Raw genomic sequence first — 22555 nt, 5'->3', positions numbered from 1 at the left:
TCTTAGTAAAATACATTTTCTCTACGACTAATATTCAGCAAGTACACGGCTCAGACTAGAATATGAGTTCTATTGGATTAGTCTACTGGTTAAAGACGGGAGCAAATTCAGTTACTATGTGTGTGTGTGTGTGTTTTTCAAAGTGTGTGCAGGCGTGCTTGTGTAGAACAGCCCTGTTTAACCAATAAATCTTTGTGTATAATTCCAACAATGGCTTTCAGTTCACAGTGACAAAGGACCATCACAGATAAAAGAACAAAAAATAAATAAAACCACGAATGAAATGATGATCAAAACTCATAGTTATGAGGACAGGCAGTCTTTATTGGAAACGGGGGGTGGGAGAATACAAAAACCAAAATAATAATAATAACAATAATAAAAACAGAACGGCGAGACAGACGGGGGTGTGGGGGGGCAGAGATGGGGGTTGATGGTGGGGCAGTCAGGGTGAGGGAGGGTGGTGAGTGAGTGTGTGTGTTTCTGTATGTCTGCAGGTGTGGTTGTGTGTGTGTGTCCATGTGGCAGAAGTTAGGAGGAATTGAAAGAGCTCTTACACTCTGCCTTTATGGACCCACAGTTAATGGGGACAAAGGGCCGGCGCGCAGCGCGGCGCAGCCTGATGATGTCACGGCACATGTGCCGGGCCAGCTTGGTGAGGCGGGTGGCCTGCAGCAGGAAAGCCTGCTTGGTCTTCATGGAGGACTTCGGGCTGCCGCTGTTTCGCATCGGCACCATGTGGTTGGACTGGCGAGGAGCGTGGCCCCGTGAGCGAGGCTCCTGGGAGGGAAGGAGGGACAGAAAAAAGGCCACTGAATAGTTTTACTCATGAATAAAAAACTGTTTAGGTGTTTAATAAAGGTTTAATATGAGCGATGTAGTCCGACAGACTTAACTTTGATTGTTGCTTATTTAGTCACACATTTTATATTTGGAAATCCATCAGATTTTGAAATTTGTTAAGTTTTCAGGACCAGATATTCGCCCCACGTCCTCGTCCACTTCCAGCCTCCACATCTCAATGTATTTTATTTTGAAAGTGTGCTCCTGTCATGAAAGCGGCCATTTTTAAAGGCTAACAAAAATGTTACACCCACTTGTTGGAATACATAACAAGGTGCTAAAATTGTATCAGCACCTAAAGAAGTTGACACAAAATACCAACATTTTAGCTTTAAGATAAAAAAAACGCCCACCAATAAATCCCACCTTCACAAAGGTTCATATGTTAAAGCGGTGTTGACTCGACTGTAGAATCACTTTGGAGGCTTTGTGTATTGCTGTTACACAGAGAGGTGATTGTAATACTTTGTCTATCCTGTTTATGTCAATGACGGTTACTACAGCTTCCAAAATGACCATAAAGTCGAATCAGCAGCTTATTAAAAACACTTAAAAAGCAGAACTGAACATTACAACCTGCATGCAGGTGGGTTTACTGCGGGGCTGTTGTATTAGACCGTATTACATAACCGGCAGTGCAGAGAGCACATTGTTAAACGAAAGTGGGCGACAATAGACCTTTTTTTTCATGGAAGATCACAGGTGTAATAAATAAAGCTGCTGCAATCCTTTTATGTGAGACAATCCAGGGTTTCTGCTGTTTGTAAAATGGACCTTTAGAAAAGAAATGCTGAAAGAGGAAACAAAAAAATAACATTCTTTTGTATAATTTCCTTAAAATATAATATTTACATCAGCCTGACTAGAGTGTGGCAGCTGTGCGGCATTTAAATGCCAGTCACTATGAAATACAGGACACATTTTGCATCCCAGTGTCGACATATAGAAACTAAATCTCATAACTGGTCACTTTTCTCACTCGGTAAATGTGGAAATTGTGTGATTGTATGAATATGTGAGATGCCGTAAGTGATGTTTTGAGCTCACTGAATAATTGATGTTGACATCACTTGTATACTGCAGATGTTACAACCTAACAGAGCTGCAGTTGTGTGCATCTGAATTTTGTTCCACGCTTTATACAGGCATCTCTAAAACAGTATTTGGGGATTCAAGCAAATGAGCATGAGATGAGGTGATGTTAAACACGCCTTGAGGAACTGCAGAGCCCCCCCTTCTCTCCCCCACGCCACCCCATGTGTTTTACATCCGTGCCTTCTGACTGAGCTTACATTGGTTGCTGGAACAGGCGAGGTCCTCTCCTCTGGGCCCTCTGCTCTGCTTGGCATCTTCAGGCCTCCGTACTTCTTCCAGTACATCCAGCAGGAAACGCAAAGGCGGCACTGCATGTTTGGTGGCCCCCATGAGTACCATTGGGCCGACTGCATGCCTGTCGATGCACAAAATGCATTAGTGGAGGTTAGAAGCATCGCAGCAGATAACTGGTTCAAAGACACTCAGCATATTGATCTCTACTTCCACGGTCTCAAGTCTCTCCTTAATGATTTTATCAATGTCTATACATCTGACCAAGTCACACTCGTACCTTTAGTGACTTTAACGTCTGTAGAGTCTCAGGCCGCACACATGTATTGGTAGGCAGGATAAAATAAATATAGTTGACTATTATTATAGTACAGATTATATTGAAGTTAACAGAAGATTAATTAAAAGATCAATGGCTAAATGCATTTATCAGAGCAATTGCAGCTTCATAAATAAATTCGGCAATTTGAAGACACCACCTTGTGACACTGTAATGGGCATTTCAATTATTTTCTGACAATTTATAGAAAAAAACCTAAACAGAAATGTTGGCCCTTGCAGCACAGCAGAAGAGCTCCACAGTGAAAAATAATCCGTTAGCTGCCCAACATTAGCATTAGTCTCCCTTACATTGCTAATTGACCCATGATCACCGGCCGTGTGATTAAACTGCATACTCAAACACATAGACAAAACTCACTATAGCAGCTCTCGCAGGCTCGGCCCCCGCCTCCTGCATGGTAGGCCCCGGGGCCCGCTCCATTCACCGTCGCCATCTTGCCATTGGTCATAGAGATCTGGTTGGGGTTGGGCTTGTTACTGCCACAGAGAAGAACGGGAGGAGATTTAGGAAACGGGCTGAGAGTGCAGCTGCTCGCTGCAGTGCTTTGAATCAAAAAACATTAATTATGCATAAAAAGCCACGGTCACAGTAATGATTCCTACATCTATGAATGTGGAATAAAAAGACTTACTATGTGGGGATATAAACCTGCTTCAGTTTGCTCTCTGCCTCTGCTGCCTTGAGTCTCTTCTGCTCAGAGAGAAACACAGAAGATTGATTCATCAATGACAAAACCTGTCAGACAGTATGACACCTTTCAGAATTAATAGGCAACGATTATTATCAAATGTGTCGATGCATTTCAAAAGGTGTCGTTTCCTTTCTTGACAGCTTGCAGTCACACCATTTCCTGATAATCATAATCAATAAAAAGTTTATGTTCATGTTACATATTCTGCTGATTCTCTAATCTAAAGTGACCGCTTGGTGGTCTAATGAAAGATGCTACTGATTTGGCAAATAGAGATTTTGTCTCACCTGTTGCACATATCTGTCTGTGGTCTTCCACATGTAGTAGTACTCTATGATGCTAGTCAGAGACTTCCATGGCAGCTTCACGAGAGGAAATAATGAATAAGAGTGGAGAGAGAGAGAGAGAAAGAGAGCAAATTAATGATATTAATATCTCATGTTCTTGCCATCTGGGTGCAACAGCCTTCATGAATATTCATGAGCAGCGTCGTGACCAGAGACGCTGAAAGCTAATGGCTTTTCTTGGTTCTGAGCCCCAGACCAAAACACACACACGTTCACACACAGTGATTCACACATTCAATAAGTATTCATGAGCACCTGGTGCCCCACACACACACCCATATCCTGTCTCTATAGTACAGTACAGGTGGGGAGGAAGGTTCTATAGAAACAGTCGCCCCTGTAGGCTTGAGGGGCGGCTGTTGAAATTGGTCACATCTCTTTCACAGAACAGTGACTGTGGTCATCTTGAATTCATGAAGCAATGAATTCCCATTGTGACGAGTTTTCACTGAGGAGGAAGGAAGTATGAAAACGTCCTTAGAAACGTCCAAAAACACTCCATCAAACTCCTCCACTGTACATCAATACGCTACATACGTTTCAAGAAGCCACACTTTCCACTAAAACACAGCTCAACACGACGTCTGCTTTGAACTTCACTCGCGTTTGGGTGCTTACGGTTATCACGCGCAGCCGTACACGAGCATATAAATACACAGCATTGATGTGAATTAAAACACACCTGAGCACCAAATGTCACTATGGCAGTTTGCTGTTTCTCATTAGTGATATGACTTTACACCAACAGTGTGAGCACAGTTCTAAACACACACACTTACAAAGTCTTGTCGGATGTCGTTGAAGTCTTTTCCGTATTTCTCTAGTGCCTCCTCGAACATGGCGGCTTCCGAGGCGCTCCACTCCTCCATCTCGTCCCTGCAGAGCACGGGGCCGCCTGCTGGGACCAGCACACTCAGCGCACTGGACAGGTCGTAATTATGACGATGCAGCGTGTCCATCGCATGGAACTGCAATAAAGGCCCAAAGAAAAAAGGGTTACAACTTATCATGTAAGTCACGGCCAGGTACTGCAGAGTGAGTGTGCATTTATCGGTGTGTGTGTGTGTGTGTTCAACTCACCAGTGTGATATCTCGTGAGGCTGCAGCTGCACTCATGTGTAAGCTCGGCTGTCGGACTGAGCTGCTGCAGTCCAACGCTCGAGCAAAGGTCCCAACCGCCCTGAAAAACGACACACACGTTAACAAACCGGCAGAATATAAAGAGAAAGACGTAGTGAGACTCATGTGGCAGTTCACTGCTGCGCTGTGACACATCCTCGTCAGAAGCAACGGGGCTAAAAAGAGGCCACGGTGTCGTGTTTGATTATGTGAGTGGGCTACAACACGTGCACAATGAAATCTGGTTTGCACTTGCTGAAAGGCTCAATAGCTGGCGCACAATCATAGAACACGAGGACGATCGATTCATTCCACTGAGGCGTCCGCGGGAATGGAGTCATACAATACTGCAGTTATTGAAACGATCTTTAATAAAAGACCATAAACAAATGCTTTCTACATGAAAATGTTCTATTTATTGGCGACCATCCGTTTGAGCGTCGGCTGTAACCCTCGTACATCGAAACTCCAGTTCCTCTGTGTGCGACCCCACAGCTCCCTTGAGGTCAGAGACCGTGTCCCAGCCTTCATTAAATAGAATATGAAATAGAAGCGCTGACCGATAAAAGAAGAGACTCGGTGGCACAGCTCTGAATATGCTTCCAGTAATTGCTAAAGAAAAAAGGTGTGCAAACACGAATCACGACTCAAACACAATAAATGGTTAAACAAAAGTTTTGACACCGATTTGAAGCACAAATCTTTACATTATCATTTTGAATGTAATTTTTTTAAATAATTTTTCCTAACCCTTTGGAGGTGTCCCTCATGTAACAACATTGTGCATTTATTACATTTGCAATGTATTTGCTTAGCATCCACGAACAGAGGAAAGTAATGCTTTTCTGCAGTCAAGGTTCTAATACTCTTTGTTCCATCTGTCTGTAAGTGAGTTTCAGTGGTTGCAGCCGTAGAGGAATCATAACATCCTATCAGTGGAGAGGTCAGAGGTGAAAGGTCTTACCGTGCCACCACTAGGAATTGGTCTATCTGTTTGCTGGAGAGCGGACACTCTGGATACCACAGCTTCTCTTCCAGCTTGGACTGGTCCCTGTCATCGGCCTCTCCTGCAGGACACACAGAGGCAACAGCTGACAGACAGCACGGCAGCTTGATCACAGGCCGAAGGTGACGAAACGGGATAATAATTTGAATATTTGCAAGACTCTGCTGGTAGAACTACTTCTTCCCGCTGCAACCGTTTGAGACCAATCACAACACACTAAACAACTAAACCTGTTGGTGTGACTGAATAAATCCCGCGTTCTGACTGACCCTCTTGTAGCATTTCAGGTACGTCTGCCTGAAAGCGCGGTCCCACTCTGATCTCTCCTTTGTCGGCCAGCAGGGTCTTCTGTGTGGGGTCGTACACCAGCGAGTAGAAGAACGTGTCCTGAAGAGAACGACAAAACAATCAGTCTCTGCAGTTAAAGGCACAGGCTTTTACACTGGCTCTAATGTCAAACATTTGTATTATACATTTGGACTTTAAATTGAATTATTTTGGAAATTCCCTGGTGTGAAATGAAGGACGAAAGAAAGAAGAAATTCTGCAGCTAACCTGTAAATCTGAGCTGTAAATCTTTACTGTAATCTCTGCAAAACGAGTTAAGTTACAAACATCTATTTCCTGATCCTTTGAATTGTGTGTTTTTAATGGAAATAATAAGTAAAACGATAACATTAAGATTCTTTGACAGTTTTCACAAACTTCAGGACGGACGGTTGCAACAATTTTTCAGGGAGGTGAAAGAAAGAAAGTTAGCCTGGAGCCTTTCTGTCAGTTATTGTTGTCAGAAAGAAAATCTTAATCTGCAAAACTCTGAATCGGTAAATCAGACTTTAAATAATCCACGCTAAAGATGTACAGACGACGAAAATGAAAACTTTATATTTGAAGTGTGCAGCTGTATTATCTCGGGAAATATAAGCATCGCATTCGGTATTAAAGGACTCAGATCGGGGGCAGAAATACTTTATCGGGACTTCTCTAGTCTTGAGGTGTTGGTTGGACAAAACGAGTTATCCGACACCATCCTGGGAGTTAAACGATAAATCAAGAAAATAATCAGCTGACTAAACCAATTAAAGAGTTCTTGGTAGTTGCAGCCATTGACTTTCACTCAATTTTTACAGGAAAGAAAAGAAAAGAAAAATATTGACTCAACCTGCTATGACACAACGAGCAAAAACCAGTAAGAGGTGACAAATCAAGTTGTTTTCTCTGGCTCACCTCTTTGTCAAGGTATGAAAGAACGGCTTCAGTCTCATTTAATAATGCGACACTGCACTTCCCCCTAATAGGAAAAGAGAGAGAGAGAGAGAGAGAGAGAGAGAGAGAGAGAGAGAGAGAGAGAGAGAGAGAGAGAACAAGCACTTTGTAAAACACACACAGGAAGGGAGCAGCACTTGATTTGTCTGTTCATGGCTGGATGAGTGACTATCCATGGGCACTGCCTGCAGAGCAGACATGGGGTGTGAGTGAGTGTGTGTGTGTGTGTGTGTGTGTGTGTGTGTGTGTGTGTGTGTGTGTGTGTGTGTGGGTGTTTTTGTACAGTACCTGATGTGTGTCGCAGGCAGACTCTCATACTGCCGGGAGAGGAAGAGCTCTCTGTGGCGAAGCTGGTGTTTCTGTTTGTCTGTGAGGTCTGTCTCTATCGGGCTCTCCTTCTCTTCTTCCAACTCCTCTGCAGAAAGGCACACGAGAGAAAATTACACCACAAAAGACATCGGAAGAGACACAGATGTTTAAAATGAATATCCGCGTGTCACAGAGGCAGGTTGAAGACACACGACACACATAACATGACAGTGGCTTGCTCGTGACAGATAATCAAAGTCACATATGGTTTCAGCCAAATTAATCCATTTATCTCTGTGATTTCATAAAATACCACTTGATGATGTTTCATAACTGTGCTGTCTTCAGATGTAATACAATAGGCTGGTAACGTGGCTCTCCAGGGCTTTGCAATCACAAACTAATGCTGCCATCCATTAAAGACAGCCAAGCTATTATGCGCAGGAATACTATGAGATATTCAACGTTAAGCACGCAGTGCTCATCCATAAATACTGGATTAGCTGCAGTCGAGTCGACATGTAATCACATGCAGCGGACACACATTTTAAGTCCGCTTTATAAAAAGCAGTTGTTTTCCACTCTCTAATGCTGGCACTAGTGCAGCTTCACAGCCCAGTTGGAAAATCCTACAGAGCCCCAGATTTCCCCATTTCCACTGTCCCGATGTCATGCGTTAAGCTGCCAGTGAGCTGTTTCAGATGTGTCTGTTTGATGGGTGAATAACGTTCTGTTTGCGGGCTCTCTCCCCATAAACAGCTGCGTTTTGGAGTCTCCAGGCATTACGCACCGCCTTCATCAGCTGAGCCCTCCGCTCGGCCCTTTGGCCCGAGTCCGCTTCGGTGAACGCTTTGGAATCCGGAGGGGTTTAAAAAAGAAATGAATAATTGAAAACCGAGGACCTACCCTCCCCAGCCCTAGTAGCTTTACGAAAAACAACATTCACACCCACTTTGAGCTGTGATTGGCCAGCTGTGCAGAGGTGAGAAAGGAGCCTCTCTCTCTCTCTCTCTCTCTCTCTCTCTCTCTCTCTCTCTCTCTCTCTCTCTCTCTCTCTCTCTCTCTCTCTCTCTCTCTCTCTCTCTCTCTCTCTCTCTCTCTCTCTCTCTCTCTCTCTCTCTCTCTCTCTCTCTCTCTCTCTCTCTCTACAACACTATGAATGTCTTCCAGGAAAAGAAAAAGTGAACTTACTTGCATGCATATATATATATATATATGCATGCAAGTAAGTTCACTTTTTATATTTATATATATATATATATATATATATATATATATATATATATATATATATATATATATATATATATATATATATATATATATATATATATATATATATATATATATATATATATATATATATATATATATATATATATATATATGCATGTATATATATATATATAGCACTTTTCTAGTCTTCTGACCATGCAAAGCACTTTACATTATATGTCAACATTAACCTATTCACACACACACCGATGGCACACGTGGCCAATCGTCTGATTGTCGGTTTCTAAAAATAACAAAAACGTCTCCCCCAGTTCCAACACTAGATAGTGAAAGAAGGGATTTCAGTCTGTACAGCCCTCTGACAAGCACTTCAGTGAAAGCATACTGACCCGTCACTCAACTGAACACCGTCTCCGATTGGTTCAAAGTCTCTCTATGTTCAGATTCTAATGCAACACAGTCTCTCTGTTTCCTACATTATGCTGCTGTTCTCACTTGTATCCAACAGATAGCAGACTTGCTGTTTTCTGACCTGCTCTCCTTCTAGATACTAGAGCTTAATGGCTTCATTAAGACACAGCTAATGCAAACACAAAGTGTTTTTTCCGCTGCTGCTGCTTCAGATTGAAAGCTTTTCACTAGAAAACCACTGGACGGCAACTACAGCAACTCTTGTCTCGCCGAGGTTAGCGACTGGGTGCTAATAAATCACAGCAACACATGGACACTTGTGAACGGAAAAAGATTTTTCAAATCAAAGTTTTGTATGTGTTTGTTTCAGTACTACTGTGTTGGAAAGGCAGCAGCAATCTCACGGGCAGAAACCTTAAATCTTGGAAAATAAAACCAAAACTATTAGATTGGCTTCATACCGATGAGGGTAGATTGGAAAATGTCTAATTTGAAAATAAACGGGCCCGTTAGCTCTAATGTGGAACTTGTGTTGGGCTCTCAGCTGTTCTTTCATCTTTGGCTGCAATGATTAATCAGCATCATAGACCAAACAAAGAGCAGGGCTTCAGAATAACTCCACTAACAGCTCTGTTGCACCCTTCCGAAATTTAGAAACAAACATTTAGAACAACAGGCTGATATTTTTGTATCTTGTAGATTTTTTCATCTCAGGTTTCTCTCCTACAAACTGCACATTCAGCTGTATTTCTCTAAATCAGATTCACTGCTTGTGCTTCTGTTTTACGTCCTGAACGGAGCTGATCCATAAATCAAGTGTATTTTATTTCTTTACAGTGGTAGGTGGCAGGCCGCACTAAATCCTATTGTTGTTTCTGTCTCTTGTACTGAGCAGCTTTTTTGTGCTTAATGTTGCTTTATGTTTACAGAGTCTAGCGAAATGAGCAAAACCCCGTTCTCCACAAATAGTTTGAACACAGAGACGAGAAGAAAAACACATTCCTGCCTTTCCTGTCCGTGCAGATTCTCCGTCATGTGAGAATCATTCCAATACAAATGCCGTTTAAATAATATGCTCATAATCAAGTAATCTAATTACATTACAATGTGGGTCTTTTCATACACAACAACATATGGAATTTTTTTAAACTATGGTCATTCTTCCTGCAGCTGAGTCCTCATCAGCGTTGTGGGATTGCTTTGGCGGAGAGGAGCTTTTAATTTCCAGAAAGTGATCAACAATTTGTTTTGTTGACCAAAGGATGAAGCGCAACATCACTGAGAACAGGTAGAAGGCTACCCACACAGAACAGGTGTTAGCTTGACAACAACACTTTCCTTTCCTTTCCTTTCCTTCCTTCCTTCCTCCTCCTCCTCCTCCTCCTCATACAGCCAACTCCAGTCCTCACACTCCCGGTAATAAGTAATTAAGAAATAACTGATATATGAATAGCGGCATATTTCAACATCGCACTGCAGCGCCTAATCGTGTGAATAAATAATTGCACTCTGGAGAACATGAAAAAAAAAAAAAATCATATTGATGATCAGTGATATAATGTGCACAGGGCGTGATAAGTGGACACACAGCTGGAAATGTCTGCTTGACTGATATGCAGCAGAAAGACCATAATGACATTTTCCCTGAGAGTCAGACTGGTTCAAAGATTCATTTTCAACTAAAGATGCAAACAATTCACCAATTCACCAATTCTCACTTCTCAAATGTAAAGATTTGCAGTTTGTTTAATAATGTTGCGAGTACATTTGAGCAGAGCTGCAACAAATAATTATCTTTCGTTAATCTGCAGATTATTTCCTCAATCGGTCGATTAAACAACGATATTCTATTTACAGTGATAGAAAACAGAAGATTTTCACTTCTGTGAAGCTAAAACCAGCAAATGACTTAAAAGAAATAATTGACAATCCACATGGTTGCCAAAAAAATCTGTTGATCAACTACAGTATATTAAAATACAGATTTTGAAGCAGTGTATTTTCTTCTTCTTCTACCACTGCATAGACCAACATTCCCAGTGAGAGAAAGGGTGAAAAGTAAAGCAACGCAGGATCTGCAGGTAATGAGCCGCTGTCTGCCCACAGCGGACGACATGCTCGACTCATTATTGCAGAGGCCTAAAGCTTTGCCCCTTTGGCTGCACAGAGCTCTGTGTGCTTGTTCATTCAAAGTTTATTAATAATGAACCTGTCCAAATTGCACCAAATTGGATAAAGCACTCCTCTGGGGTCCAAGTGCACACGCCAAGTGTGAAGTAAATCGGATGAGATTCGAGATCTCGAGATTCCTTGCTTAACAGTTAGATATATTCAGGGAGTGCAGTTAGTGACAGTGTGGGCTCCATGGAAGCTCTGAAAGCTTGACGGAGTGGCAGCAGGGGGCGGGGCTTAGCGATCAATTGCTTGAAAGCAAATTTAATTTCCATGTGGCATCTGAACAAATAGTTGTCTTGGTGTGTGTGTGTGTGTGTGTGTGTGTGTGTGTGTGTGTGTGTGTGTGTGTGTGACAGGAGTTACTACTCACTTGCATGTTTGTCTGCGAGCTGGATGAGGCTGTGGGAGATGTCTCTCCTTCTGTAGAAACAAACCACCTTGGCCTCCACATTCCCGCTGGCCGTCTGAAACAGAGAGAGGTCGAGGGATCAAGGTTGACTGTAAGCGTCGGCAACACCTCGCGACACACAAACCTCTGATTTCCCAGGAGCCCCGGCTCCTTTGTGTGCTCATCAAGCTCTGCTGTTGTGACAGGCTGACCAGGGCGGCAACAGCGCTTTTCAAAAGATGATTGATTGATCGTCTCAACGGATAATTAGGCCGACGGGGCTTAAAGACTCAGCCGGTATTAAATTCTGTGACTGATGGAGAGTGAATGGATGTGGGGCTATGAGGTTTGAGAGAACTGCTTCCATCTTGCATTATAAAAAACATCGGCTACGGTCAAGAAAATCTTCATCACGTTGAATCAACCACTCTCTTTCAGCCTCAACAAAAGAAAAGAACATTATAAGCTCCACACAGGCAGTATCTGTTGCAGGACCGCTGTGTTACATTGCATCATGCTGCAGGGTGTTCCTGTTATTTTGTCCACCCCTATTTATCACTTATGATAACAGCACTGTCTTCTGTCTTTATATTGTAATACACAGCCTCAATAAGTTTCATACGGATATCTTCCAGCCCACACAGTCTGATAATTGCATTTAGCTGAGTTTCTTCATGCAAATGCAGGAAAAGCTTTTCTGACTCGCTTGTTCAAGATGCTCATGTAGTATTTAAACAAAAGTTAGCTTTGGTTCTGTTGTTAACATATGCGACACATAATTTAATCAAATTTGATTAAACATTGGCAGAAACATTGGCAGAAATAAACCCATCAGACCATGTTGCTTTTAGAAGCTGGTGTGAGTCAATATTTAGTCTAAAGCTGAGCCGAAATGTTCACAATAATCTCCCCTTCTTACACTCTCGTAGGTGCGTCCTGTGATGTCAAACTGCAGTTAGGAGACGGGGACACACCGGTCCGGCTCCATCATATTACAAACACTTTGAGTCCCATAATGCTCACAAACACACCTTGCAAAGTGGGGGGTAGGGATAGAAACAGCGAGGAATCCTAGCTATTCACCCTCAGGCATAAAACAACATAAAAAACTAAACACACACAAAATTGACACACAAATACTTCCGTACCTTGTTGAGTTCTTCTATCCGCCGGATCAGGTAAGGGTTACTGGACGAGTTCTCAAAGAATACATAATCTGCAACAGAAAACACACGATGCATGAGATCATTGTGACGATGGATTATCCTCTGCGGAGATAATACACTCAGCGGCCACTTCATTAGGTACACCTGTAAAATCAAATGCACTTCCATATAACAGATCATGTTTTGAAAGATAAAAATATTCAGTGTTGATTGACACTGTCCACGAGGTATTCGTTTAACATACATGAGGGCGGAAGAATATTAGAAACGCGTGAATCAACGCCTCTCTGACAGTGTCAAACCTCAACATTATCATCCTATTAAATGTAGAATTTGTGGCAGATCTGTTGCATTGGATTGCATTAAATTGTATAGGTGTAATAATAAAGTCGCCAGGGAGTGAGCGTCCATCTACACATGTGTATTGCAACCACTACCCCAATTCCCAGCAGACTATAATGTAAGCCGAGGAACAGGAAACTGTGTGTGACACACTGCAGTGTTTTCCTATTTCCAGTACACCATTGAGCAACTAACAGTTCACTGTTACATCAAGAGGAAGAGGTTAGAAAACAGACGTGAGGACCATTAATAAACTGGGTATTTGTCATGAGCATGCACCACAAAGAATATAGATTCCAAGTTAAACGGGTCAAGGCAAACGCAAATACATGTGCACTGCAAGGTCTTCACGTCCGACAGAGAGTCGTAAGATAAATACGTTGAGGACAAGGATATATTTAAGTCTTAAATAATGAATTTCCACTGCTCATCAACAAAATCAGCATAAACATGAGTTATCCTATTCAGCTCTACCTGAGCAGAATATACAGTAACTTTGGAAAAGTTCAGTCCATGGCAAATGCTGCCTTCAAGTGCCGTCTGAAATATTGTAATTTCTACGCACAAGGAAAATACACATGTCAGTCAAGCAGTAAATATTTCAGACTGGTCAAGGTTTGACATTTAGTAATTGCATATAAGTACTAGTTGTCAAACTCTGGATTCAAAATGTAATCATCCCCAGAGGGGATAATAAATTGCAGCCCTGACATACATTCTTCCCTTTATTGAGTTGCACTTAGTAGGACTAAGCTATATGTATGAAGGAGCCACATTTACAAAAGACATATTTTAAAAACAGATCTGTTATTATTTCATGAAAGACAAACGCCAAAGCACCAACAATGTGTAAGTTCTAGGAGTTGCAGTTTCCAAATAGCACTTGAAGGCAGCAGGAGAACTGCAGCTAAGGTGACCATATGGTCAACAAACTGATACAGTAGCGACACTGATGTTAAACTATTGAGAAACGTATCACCTGTGCAGAGATGCTCAGTGTTTATGTGACATGTCAAGGGCTACATTAAAGCGTCATCACAATGTGGCTTTAGACTGGAAGTACGTGTGAATAAAAAGGTGCAAGATTAAATCAAACCCGACGCAACGACGCCATGAATCGAGACAATAATTTGATGCTGAATTCCAGCACACTGCTAACCAGCTAGCTTAGCAGGTGAAGTCATTTAGCTAATTAACGGTGCGGTGTTGTGAATATAGGTGGACAGTGTGCCGATGTCTAATGTTACCAACGAGTGTTAGATGCATTCCTCATCATGTAAAAAAACGAGCCGCAATAATGCTAATCAGTGGAGCCATTACTGGTGCTAACGTTAGCTAAATAAGGACTCGCACTAATGGCTGCATGCCAGAAGAGGCAAATACAAAGGCAGCTTGAGGCTGCCCGTGGTAACATTTTAACCCGTTTTAAACACATGTCTAGTCGAGAAGTCTCGCGACGTGTCCGTCACCCGTGTCCCCGGTCTATACGTCCAAAAACCAAAGAACAAAAGGTGCCGACAATTGAAATGTGTTTACATTGTGAGCTAGCCATTTAGCAAGCTGGCGGCTAGCTGCTGTGGCCACGACAGACGCGAGGCCTGACCCATTTTGAATCCCAAATATTTAGAAATTATCACCTTCCTGGTGCAACTTAATGCATCTGTGTGCGTGTCGCACAGCCGCATCTCACTATTTAGACGCAAACAAACTACAATTGCGTGACATAATCCCCAGGGGATGCGAAAACTGGAAGGGCTTCAGTTTGATAAAAAGATCCACATTGACATACATACCTCCGACCCGGTACATGTTGGCCGCCATTTCTGCCCTCCCGGAGTGTTAACGTAAACCATAAACTAAGAGAAATAGAATAAATTAATAAAAACAATAAAACTCGGTCCCTTAAAAGGTAAAAGGTGCGATGAATTATGATCGTCGAGACTCCGGATGTGTACCCAAGCGGGAGATTTTTTGGCAAATCGACCCCCCCTCCCCTCCTCCTCTAGGATTCACAGTACCCTTTACAATACAGTGAACTCACGGCAGCCAAAAGAAGTCCGATCAACCCGAAAAACCACTGACTGGTGACGTTGAGGAGAGGGCCGCGCACGCGCACCCACATGCACAGACACACACCATGACACACACTGTTGACACACACTGGGAGAAGTCATTATGTTCTTAGCAACTTATCATAATATTTCATGTTCTTTATTGTCATGTGCAAAATACAGTGAAGCAGTCGTGATGAAAACAAAGTTTGGTTATCGGGCTCCTTCTAACAGTGCTAATAAAATAAATAATAAAATTAAAAAACACGTCAAGTCAAAATCTAATTAGAATGTACAAAAACCCTTAAAGCCCTTAAAGACTTAAAACAAGGATTTTGTTTATGTTTTTGATGGTGTTGAATATGGCAGGCTAATGGGAAGAATCTTTAAGAATCTCACCCATACAATTATTTGTTCTATTTTATGTCGACAGCCTCGACTTTGGAGACAAATGTGTATGAAATTACGCTCTGTTTTTCTGCACGAGTTTTTTTCTCGTTCAGTGCGTGCGTACGTGCGCGCGCGCATGTGACATCATTCATGGGATTGGCTCGCCCTGGCTGTGGAGGAGAGACTCTTCCACAGGCTACAGAGAGAGAAGAGGAGTGAGGGACAGAGGGTAGTTTTCACCAGCTCAGCGTAGGACCAGCTCCACGAACCACGCCCCGGGGGACAGGGGGAGACGGTGGTCTCCAAGTGTCCAAACTCTTGTGATGGAAGGGACCGTAGACTGCGAAGATGAGTTTTAGTTAGGTCACAGATTGGCAAGATGAAGTTCGGGAAGAGCATCTGCGTACTCAACGTAGGGGGAACCCGTTACGCCTTCACCCGTGAGGTGATTAGGGATTTCCCTCTCCGGCGCGTCAGCCGTCTGCATGCTTGCGCAACGGAGAAAGAGGTTCTTGAACTGTGCGATGACTACGACAAGGACCTGAATGAGTTTTTCTTTGACCGCCACGCGCAGGCTTTCGTGTTCATCATGCTGTACGTGCGCTCCGGTAAACTCCGCTTTGTGCCCGGAGTGTGTGAGCTGTCCTTCTACACAGAGATGCTCTACTGGGGACTGGAGAGCGCGCACTTGGACTCCTGCTGCCAGAAACGCCTGGACGACAGGATGTCCGAGATCGGACTGGACACTCTGTCCGAGTTGGACGTCGGAGTGTCGGGGGATGAGTCCCAGAGCTCTGGCGAGCCGGTGCAACGGATTGCGCTCACCGGTCGCGCAAAATGGCTCGAGAAGATGCGCAAGACATTCGAGGAGCCCAATTCTTCGCTTTTGGCTCAGCTCTTGGCCTTAATTTCTGTAATATTTGTGCTCATTTCAATGATAATGATGTGTGCGAGCACCCTGCCGGACTGGGATACAGCCAAGAGAAATATTGTGGAGGAGCAAAGGTAGGCAAAAGTCGGGTCAGTTAAGTTTAGAGGAATAAAAGGGGGGCCCCTCATGAGGATACGGCGAAATGCTTAGGCGTAATATGTATCAGGCTGTGCTCAAAAACCTGGTGCGTAAAAGTCAATGGTGACTTCATGCCATGAGCTCAACAGGCTAGAATATAAAAATGATGTGTTTCTGTTACGATAAACTCTCTGTAAATAAATAGATAAACACATTTACAGTCTCACACTTGAGATTATAAGAGCCCGCAAGCGTTCAACGCAGCGGTCAAACTCATTGCGCACTAGCCATTATTACCCAGAAGCATGGATGCATTGCTCTTTGAGCCCTATGATGTTATAGTTCTTTCTACAATTTAAGAGTAAGAATATATTATATTTAAACCATGAGAGAAAACAATCAGGCACTTCCTGTGTAATAAATTGATACCTCATAGGTCAATACAGCACAATGACAAGTTTCAGGCACCACATTTAACATTAGGAGCCTCACATGTCAGCTCACAGGGAAGCCAATCAACAAACAATCCATATTATCTATAAAAATTGTATTGTAATTTATTACACAGGACACCTTATTGTCTTATTCCCCTCCTCTTCACAATTCATTTGAGTATCTTTATTGGCTTGGTAAGTGTACACTGCACGGTACACATGGAGGACAAACAGATGAATGACAGATAGGCTACATCATATTCCAGTGGGTAATGAGTTGAAAGTAGAAAGTGTACTGAGGGATTATATATTAGGGTAAGCAAACAAAACGGAATTAATCCACTTTCAGGAATCACCTTCTGTTTTAGTTAAGCTTCTGGGCAGTTATTTTTGGCTTCACTTCATGGATGCAAGGTGAAAAGTGCACCTCTCTTTCATCATTATTTTTGCACAGCGTGTCCTCTTCAGTACGCCCGAGGCAGCCTTTCTCTATATAAGGCTGGGTTATGTTCACTCAGGCAGGACATAGTTTTGCATCGGTCACCGTGGTTAGGTAATCACTAAAAGTGTACTTTATTCTCAGGGTCAAAATTATTTAGTTTCATGCCAGTAGATGATGCAATTAACTCAGTTGCGCTATAATTTGGTTTTGTCTAATTGTGCTGATGTAGTTATCCTTAGGCTCTGTGCTATTTCATTGGCCTGACTGCTTCTATCTCAAATACAAGCACCACCTCACTTTAATTTGGTTTGATTGCCTCTGCTGTGCTAATCAATGGGGTAATCGTGTGCCTGCTTGTGTCACGCAGTCTCTCTTTGAGGGGATTGCATCCCTCCCTCTGTGCTGTTTCTCGGCAATCTTCCATTTTTATCCTCCTCTCTTTGTTTACTTGTGTCAACCCTGAATTGCGTCAGCTGTCCTGTATTCGTCCCTGATTCGCTACCTTCTTCCTCATATTAACTGATTTCCAAACAGTGTCATGTCATCCATATCTCTCTGTTGCTGCTCTCCCATTTCCTGTTTACAGTTCAGTAAACAACCCAGGTCAGTTTGGCTCATTTTTCTCATCTTCTCTCCGCAGGATAGTGGAAGCCGTGTGTATTGGCTGGTTTACAGCAGAGTGCACATTGCGCTTTCTGGTGGCCAGAAGCAAGTGGGACTTCATCCGGCGGCCGCTGAACATCATCGATGTGATTGCCATCACCCCTTACTATGTCACCATGGCGCTGGCCCGGGCAGGGATGCCAGGTGCCGGGCTCGGGGTTGCTGGGGTGATACTGCGGGTGCTGAGGATGATGCGCGTGTTCTGGCTCATGAAGCTGGCCAGACACTTCCTGGGCCTGCAGACACTGGGGCTCACGCTCACGCGCTGCTACCGGGAGATGGTCATGCTGATGGTGTTTGTCTTCGTCGCGATGGCAATATACAGCGCTCTGGCCCAGCTGCTGGAGTACGGGCTGAACTTGGAAGCGCAGAACCCGGATTACGCCAGCATCCCAGCAGCCGCCTGGTGGGTCATCATTTCAATGACGACGGTGGGGTACGGGGACGTGTACCCCGTGACAATTGGGGGACGGGTGCTTGGGGGAATGTGCGTCGTGAGCGGCATTGTTCTCTTGGCACTGCCCATCACATTCATCTACCACAGTTTTGTACAGTGCTACCATGAACTCAAACTCCGCTCTGCCAGATGCACACGCAGCCTGGCAATGGAGTTACTACAATGAGCATGCATTCATACCAAAACACATGTGGCCCTGCATACATCAGAAAGAAACTCAACCAACCAGTGGACCTGCTGATCCCATTGTCAAATAACGATCTACTTTGTGCCCGACGCTGTTTCCTGCCTGAGCTGCACCTGATTTGAATTGGCCTGTCTAGTTCCTGCCTGTTGTGTTGATGATCTCCAATCATTGTCTTCGACCAGTATGCTCTGCGCCCGTCTTCTCCCCAACAACACCGCTTGGACTGAAGAATAGGATTAAATAATGATTTATTAAACACACACAGGCACAGTCAATTTAGTTTTGACAGCGGCTGCTGTTGACACTGTATTCCCATGGCTACAACATTGGCAGAGACTGCTGCTTTTTTGTATGCTGCATCCAGCGCTGTGTGTGTGTGTCTATGTGTTTGTTTGTCTGGCCATCACTTTTGTCTAAGCTTTGCATCCAGATGGTACAAGTTACACAAGATTGATGTGTGACCTAGATGCATTCTGTTAAACCATGTGAAATATAGACAGATAGTGAACAAGTGAGTGTGAAATGGGGATGCAGAGGTGCTACACAGAGGGATTTGTGTGTAGGAGGGGCTTAAGCCAGGGATAATGAAATATAGAGACATGTCAGGAGCAAGGACTAGAAGGTGACAGACAAACAAAGGTCTGACAGATATGACAGCGCAGATGGAGCGTGAAATGGTGGATAAAAGATTCCTTGGACAAAAATGACAAAGAGACAACAGAATGTGGAGCAACCGCGAGCACAAAGAATGAATAGACGGTGAGTGTGTTGCGTCTCCATTTGCGAGTGAGTGTAAGGCATTTTAGTATTACTGTGTCTCCAAGGCAACCTCCATTCTCCAACATGTCAATCATAATAGTGGTTGATTTTGTTGTGTGCACACAAATAGGCCACATCCACGCACACGACTCCTGGCTTGCATTTTTGCTTTTGCAATTGTTGGGAAAATAACATCACAGGATTTGTTGAATTAAAAAATGTAGAAGAGAAAAAGAACAAGAGCGGGGAAAAAATGAACATGATGGTTCTGACATTGATGATTCAGACATGTTTCCACTGTTCGTGGTTTGCCAAGATGATGTGATTCGTTAGACACATGATCCAAACAAACAAGTCAACACCTCTCCCACACAACAGTCTTTCTCTGCATCTCCTCTACTATTGCCATCAACCATCCTCTTTTTAAACACACACACACACATGCACACACACACGCACACACACAAGCTCTCACGCTCCTCTGTTGTAAACTTTGCAGCCTTGTATGAGTTCAGTGTTTATTGTACACAGAAGATATTTCACTGTCGTTCTTGTTGTGTTATCAGTGTGCTTTTTAAGTAGTCACAAAAATGAGCGATAATCAGTGTTTTACTACCTTGGCCTACAGCACAGTTTTCCAACGTATGTGGCATAGCTTATAGCGCAGTGAATTTTGGCCAGGCCTGATTGAAATCATCAGTCAAAACTTTTTCATCAGTAGACTACGAACTTGTGATTAATGTGATTCATGTATGAGCTTTTACAATAAAATGTCTCAGAGAAAAATGTCTTTGAATGTGTAATTGCTTATTTCTAATCAAACTGTATCATAAAAATGGTAAAATATAAGTGTTATCAGACTCCATCATCTGCTTCCACTTATTCCTTTCCTCAAATAACCTTCTTAATTAACTGAGCTATAATGCCACACAGTCTGGCCCAGAGAGGTGATGCATGAATAAGGCATTTTTGGCAGATGGAGCTTGATAATTCAAAAGTCTTGATGTGATGACATACTACACCTCTGGCCTCGTGCAGGCAGTGGAACATAACATTCAATGTGAGGAACACCTGAGCCCGTTGGCGAGGACATTCAGTGCGCTCATCAGATTTACACTGGGGGGGGGGGGGGGGGGTGGGGGGAGATTGTGCCGCGGTCTAGTTCACAAAGTATTGTTGTAAGGGTACATTGGCTTAATCACAAACTGCTGTCGCTCTGTTCTTAGGGTTCACACTTGCCAAGCATGTTGGACATCGCTCAAAAGGCTTGTGTTTCACTTATCTCAACAGCTCATTCAGTAAGCTAGCTATATGCACCTGATGTAAATAAAAATTGAACCATGGGTGACAAATTAAAGGGAACATTAAGTGTGTTATAATAAGGTGTTTCTCCACCATAACCTATCAGAAAAGCTTCAGCGCTCCTTTACTCCAAGTCCCTCAGTTGGTGTTTTGATGATTGTTATGGAGTGACCTGTCTAACACGTCGCTCCAAGTCCCCTCATCCTTTGGGGAACAGGAATAACTGTACCTAATGTAATATAAATCCACCTAATAGTTGTTGAAACATTTTACCAAAAAAAGCAAAAATTTCAACCTAATGGTGCGCTGGAGGAAAAGTCAGGGGATCACCAAATCAGTAGGATTTATCATCTGAGGATCATGAATATTTGTACTTAATGTCATGGCAATCTATCCAATAGTTGTTGAGATATTTCAGTCTGAACAAAAGTGGTGAGCTGACGTTCATTCAGTCTCCGAGGGCGTTCTGAACTTACATTTGAAAAATCTTTTCTTAAAAAGCTCTTTACATAACAGAACATGCAGTGAATACAAGTGAACTCAGCCGGAGGGGAGAGAGACAGAAAAAATATCTCATGTGGACAAAGATGGCTACAACACAATGTGTTTTCATGGCTGTCATGAGAATGAGAAATAGCATAATTGTATAGATTAATTTAATATAATCTTTAATATAATGTGAAATGTTTTGATTTATGCCGGACAGGTGGTCTGATAGTCTCACTTTTCTGCAAGACAAAAATGCATTTGTTTTACTGTAATAAATACTTAAAACCAAATATCTTGTTTTTAGAATTAAGTTTTTTTTTTAGCTACAATGCATTCATCAAGGGTGTAAGTTCCAATTAAAGAGATGGTGGGGCTTTCCAAAATGCTTTTTTTGTTTTTTATCATGGCTGCTCTTATCTCCTGATTGATGGAGATTTTTGAGGCTACATGCAGCCTGAGAGGATGCTATTTCCACTGCATTTGTTTTCTTAGGAATGACCCTTGAATCAAACCCTAATTTACACCTGACAATGTGTGATTATAATATTCTCCTAAAAAGATACAAGAGTTTTTCTAAAATCAAAGACAAATCAGTAAAAGACGGTGCTCCATAATCACTTGATCATTATCTATCATTATCTATCTACATTAAGTAGTAGGTCTCTATCAAATCAAGTCATACTTGTTAATAACAAGTATGACTTGATTTGATAGAGACCTACTATATATAAGTCCACTAACAACACTTGTTTTGGGTTGAAAAACCCATGATTTCAATGCATCCCCCCACTTCTGAAACCCAAACCTACATCCTCAAAATGTAACTGTTTCTTATGACAGATTCACAATGCCAATACACATGAATCACAGCTTCTGAATCATCACTGCAGAAAGTATAGCAGTGGTGGAAGAAGTACTCAAAAGTAAAAGCAGCAGCCATACTAAAGTGTAAACATCCCTGTTACAAGTAAAAGTCCTGCATTCAGAGTATAACATAGGGAGGCAATTAGCATCAAAATATACTGAAAAGAAGGCTTCCCCCTATGCAGAATGGCCCATTTAATAATCAAATATATTGTATTAACCTACTGTATTATAATCATTATGCATTAATACATCACTTTAATGCTGGAGCTGGTAACGTTAGGGCCAATTGTAAATACTTGATAGAATACAGGCTACTGCAGGGTAGCAATGTATTAACTTATTAAAATGTGTATCAATTATCACTGTGTGAAGTAATTCACTTTAGTAAGTGAAGCTGTCAAATAAATATACTGGAGTAGTAGGAGTACAATATGTATGTATTAGAATATGTTCCACTTATATAGCGTAACACCAACGTGTTGTTAAGTACAGTACTTTAGTAAAAGTACTTAGTTAAATGTGGTTTATATAGGAGTA

General features: G+C 42.5%; 2 protein-coding genes across 3 annotated transcripts; one reads left to right on the top strand and one right to left on the bottom strand.

The window, feature by feature from the left end:
* Positions 1 to 303: 303 nt before the first annotated feature.
* Positions 304 to 15157, bottom strand: mta3 (metastasis associated 1 family, member 3). Of its 2 annotated transcripts, XM_076093964.1 has the most exons (15): positions 15010 to 15082; positions 14762 to 14824; positions 12609 to 12676; positions 11443 to 11536; positions 7230 to 7356; positions 6903 to 6966; positions 5945 to 6062; positions 5634 to 5736; positions 4631 to 4730; positions 4330 to 4518; positions 3491 to 3565; positions 3144 to 3202; positions 2870 to 2988; positions 2136 to 2293; positions 304 to 780 (listed from the first exon to the last, which is right to left on the bottom strand). In XM_076093964.1, exons 2-15 carry the CDS (start codon positions 14787 to 14789, stop codon positions 532 to 534), a joined length of 1551 nt encoding a protein of 516 aa, XP_075950079.1. In that variant the 5' UTR covers positions 14790 to 14824; positions 15010 to 15082; the 3' UTR covers positions 304 to 531. The 2 variants fall into 2 exon arrangements, with proteins under 2 accessions (XP_075950079.1, XP_075950078.1); XM_076093963.1 differs by lacking the exon at positions 14762 to 14824 and having other exon boundaries at positions 15010 to 15157.
* Positions 13784 to 20144, top strand: kcng3 (potassium voltage-gated channel, subfamily G, member 3). The gene is made up of 2 exons (XM_076093965.1): positions 13784 to 16414; positions 17935 to 20144. The coding sequence occupies exons 1-2, from the start codon at positions 15789 to 15791 to the stop codon at positions 18578 to 18580; spliced, it is 1272 nt and encodes a 423-aa protein (XP_075950080.1). The 5' UTR covers positions 13784 to 15788; the 3' UTR covers positions 18581 to 20144.
* The last annotated feature ends 2411 nt before the right edge of the window (positions 20145 to 22555 follow it).

The sequence above is a fragment of the Anarhichas minor genome, unplaced genomic scaffold, assembly GCF_050575085.1.
Source record: "Anarhichas minor isolate MPS153535 unplaced genomic scaffold, ASM5057508v1 ptg000017l, whole genome shotgun sequence".
NCBI classification, from domain to species: domain Eukaryota; kingdom Metazoa; phylum Chordata; class Actinopteri; order Perciformes; family Anarhichadidae; genus Anarhichas; species Anarhichas minor.
The sequence above is the reverse complement of the archived record's forward strand: the minus strand, read 5'-3'. Positions and strand labels throughout refer to the sequence as shown.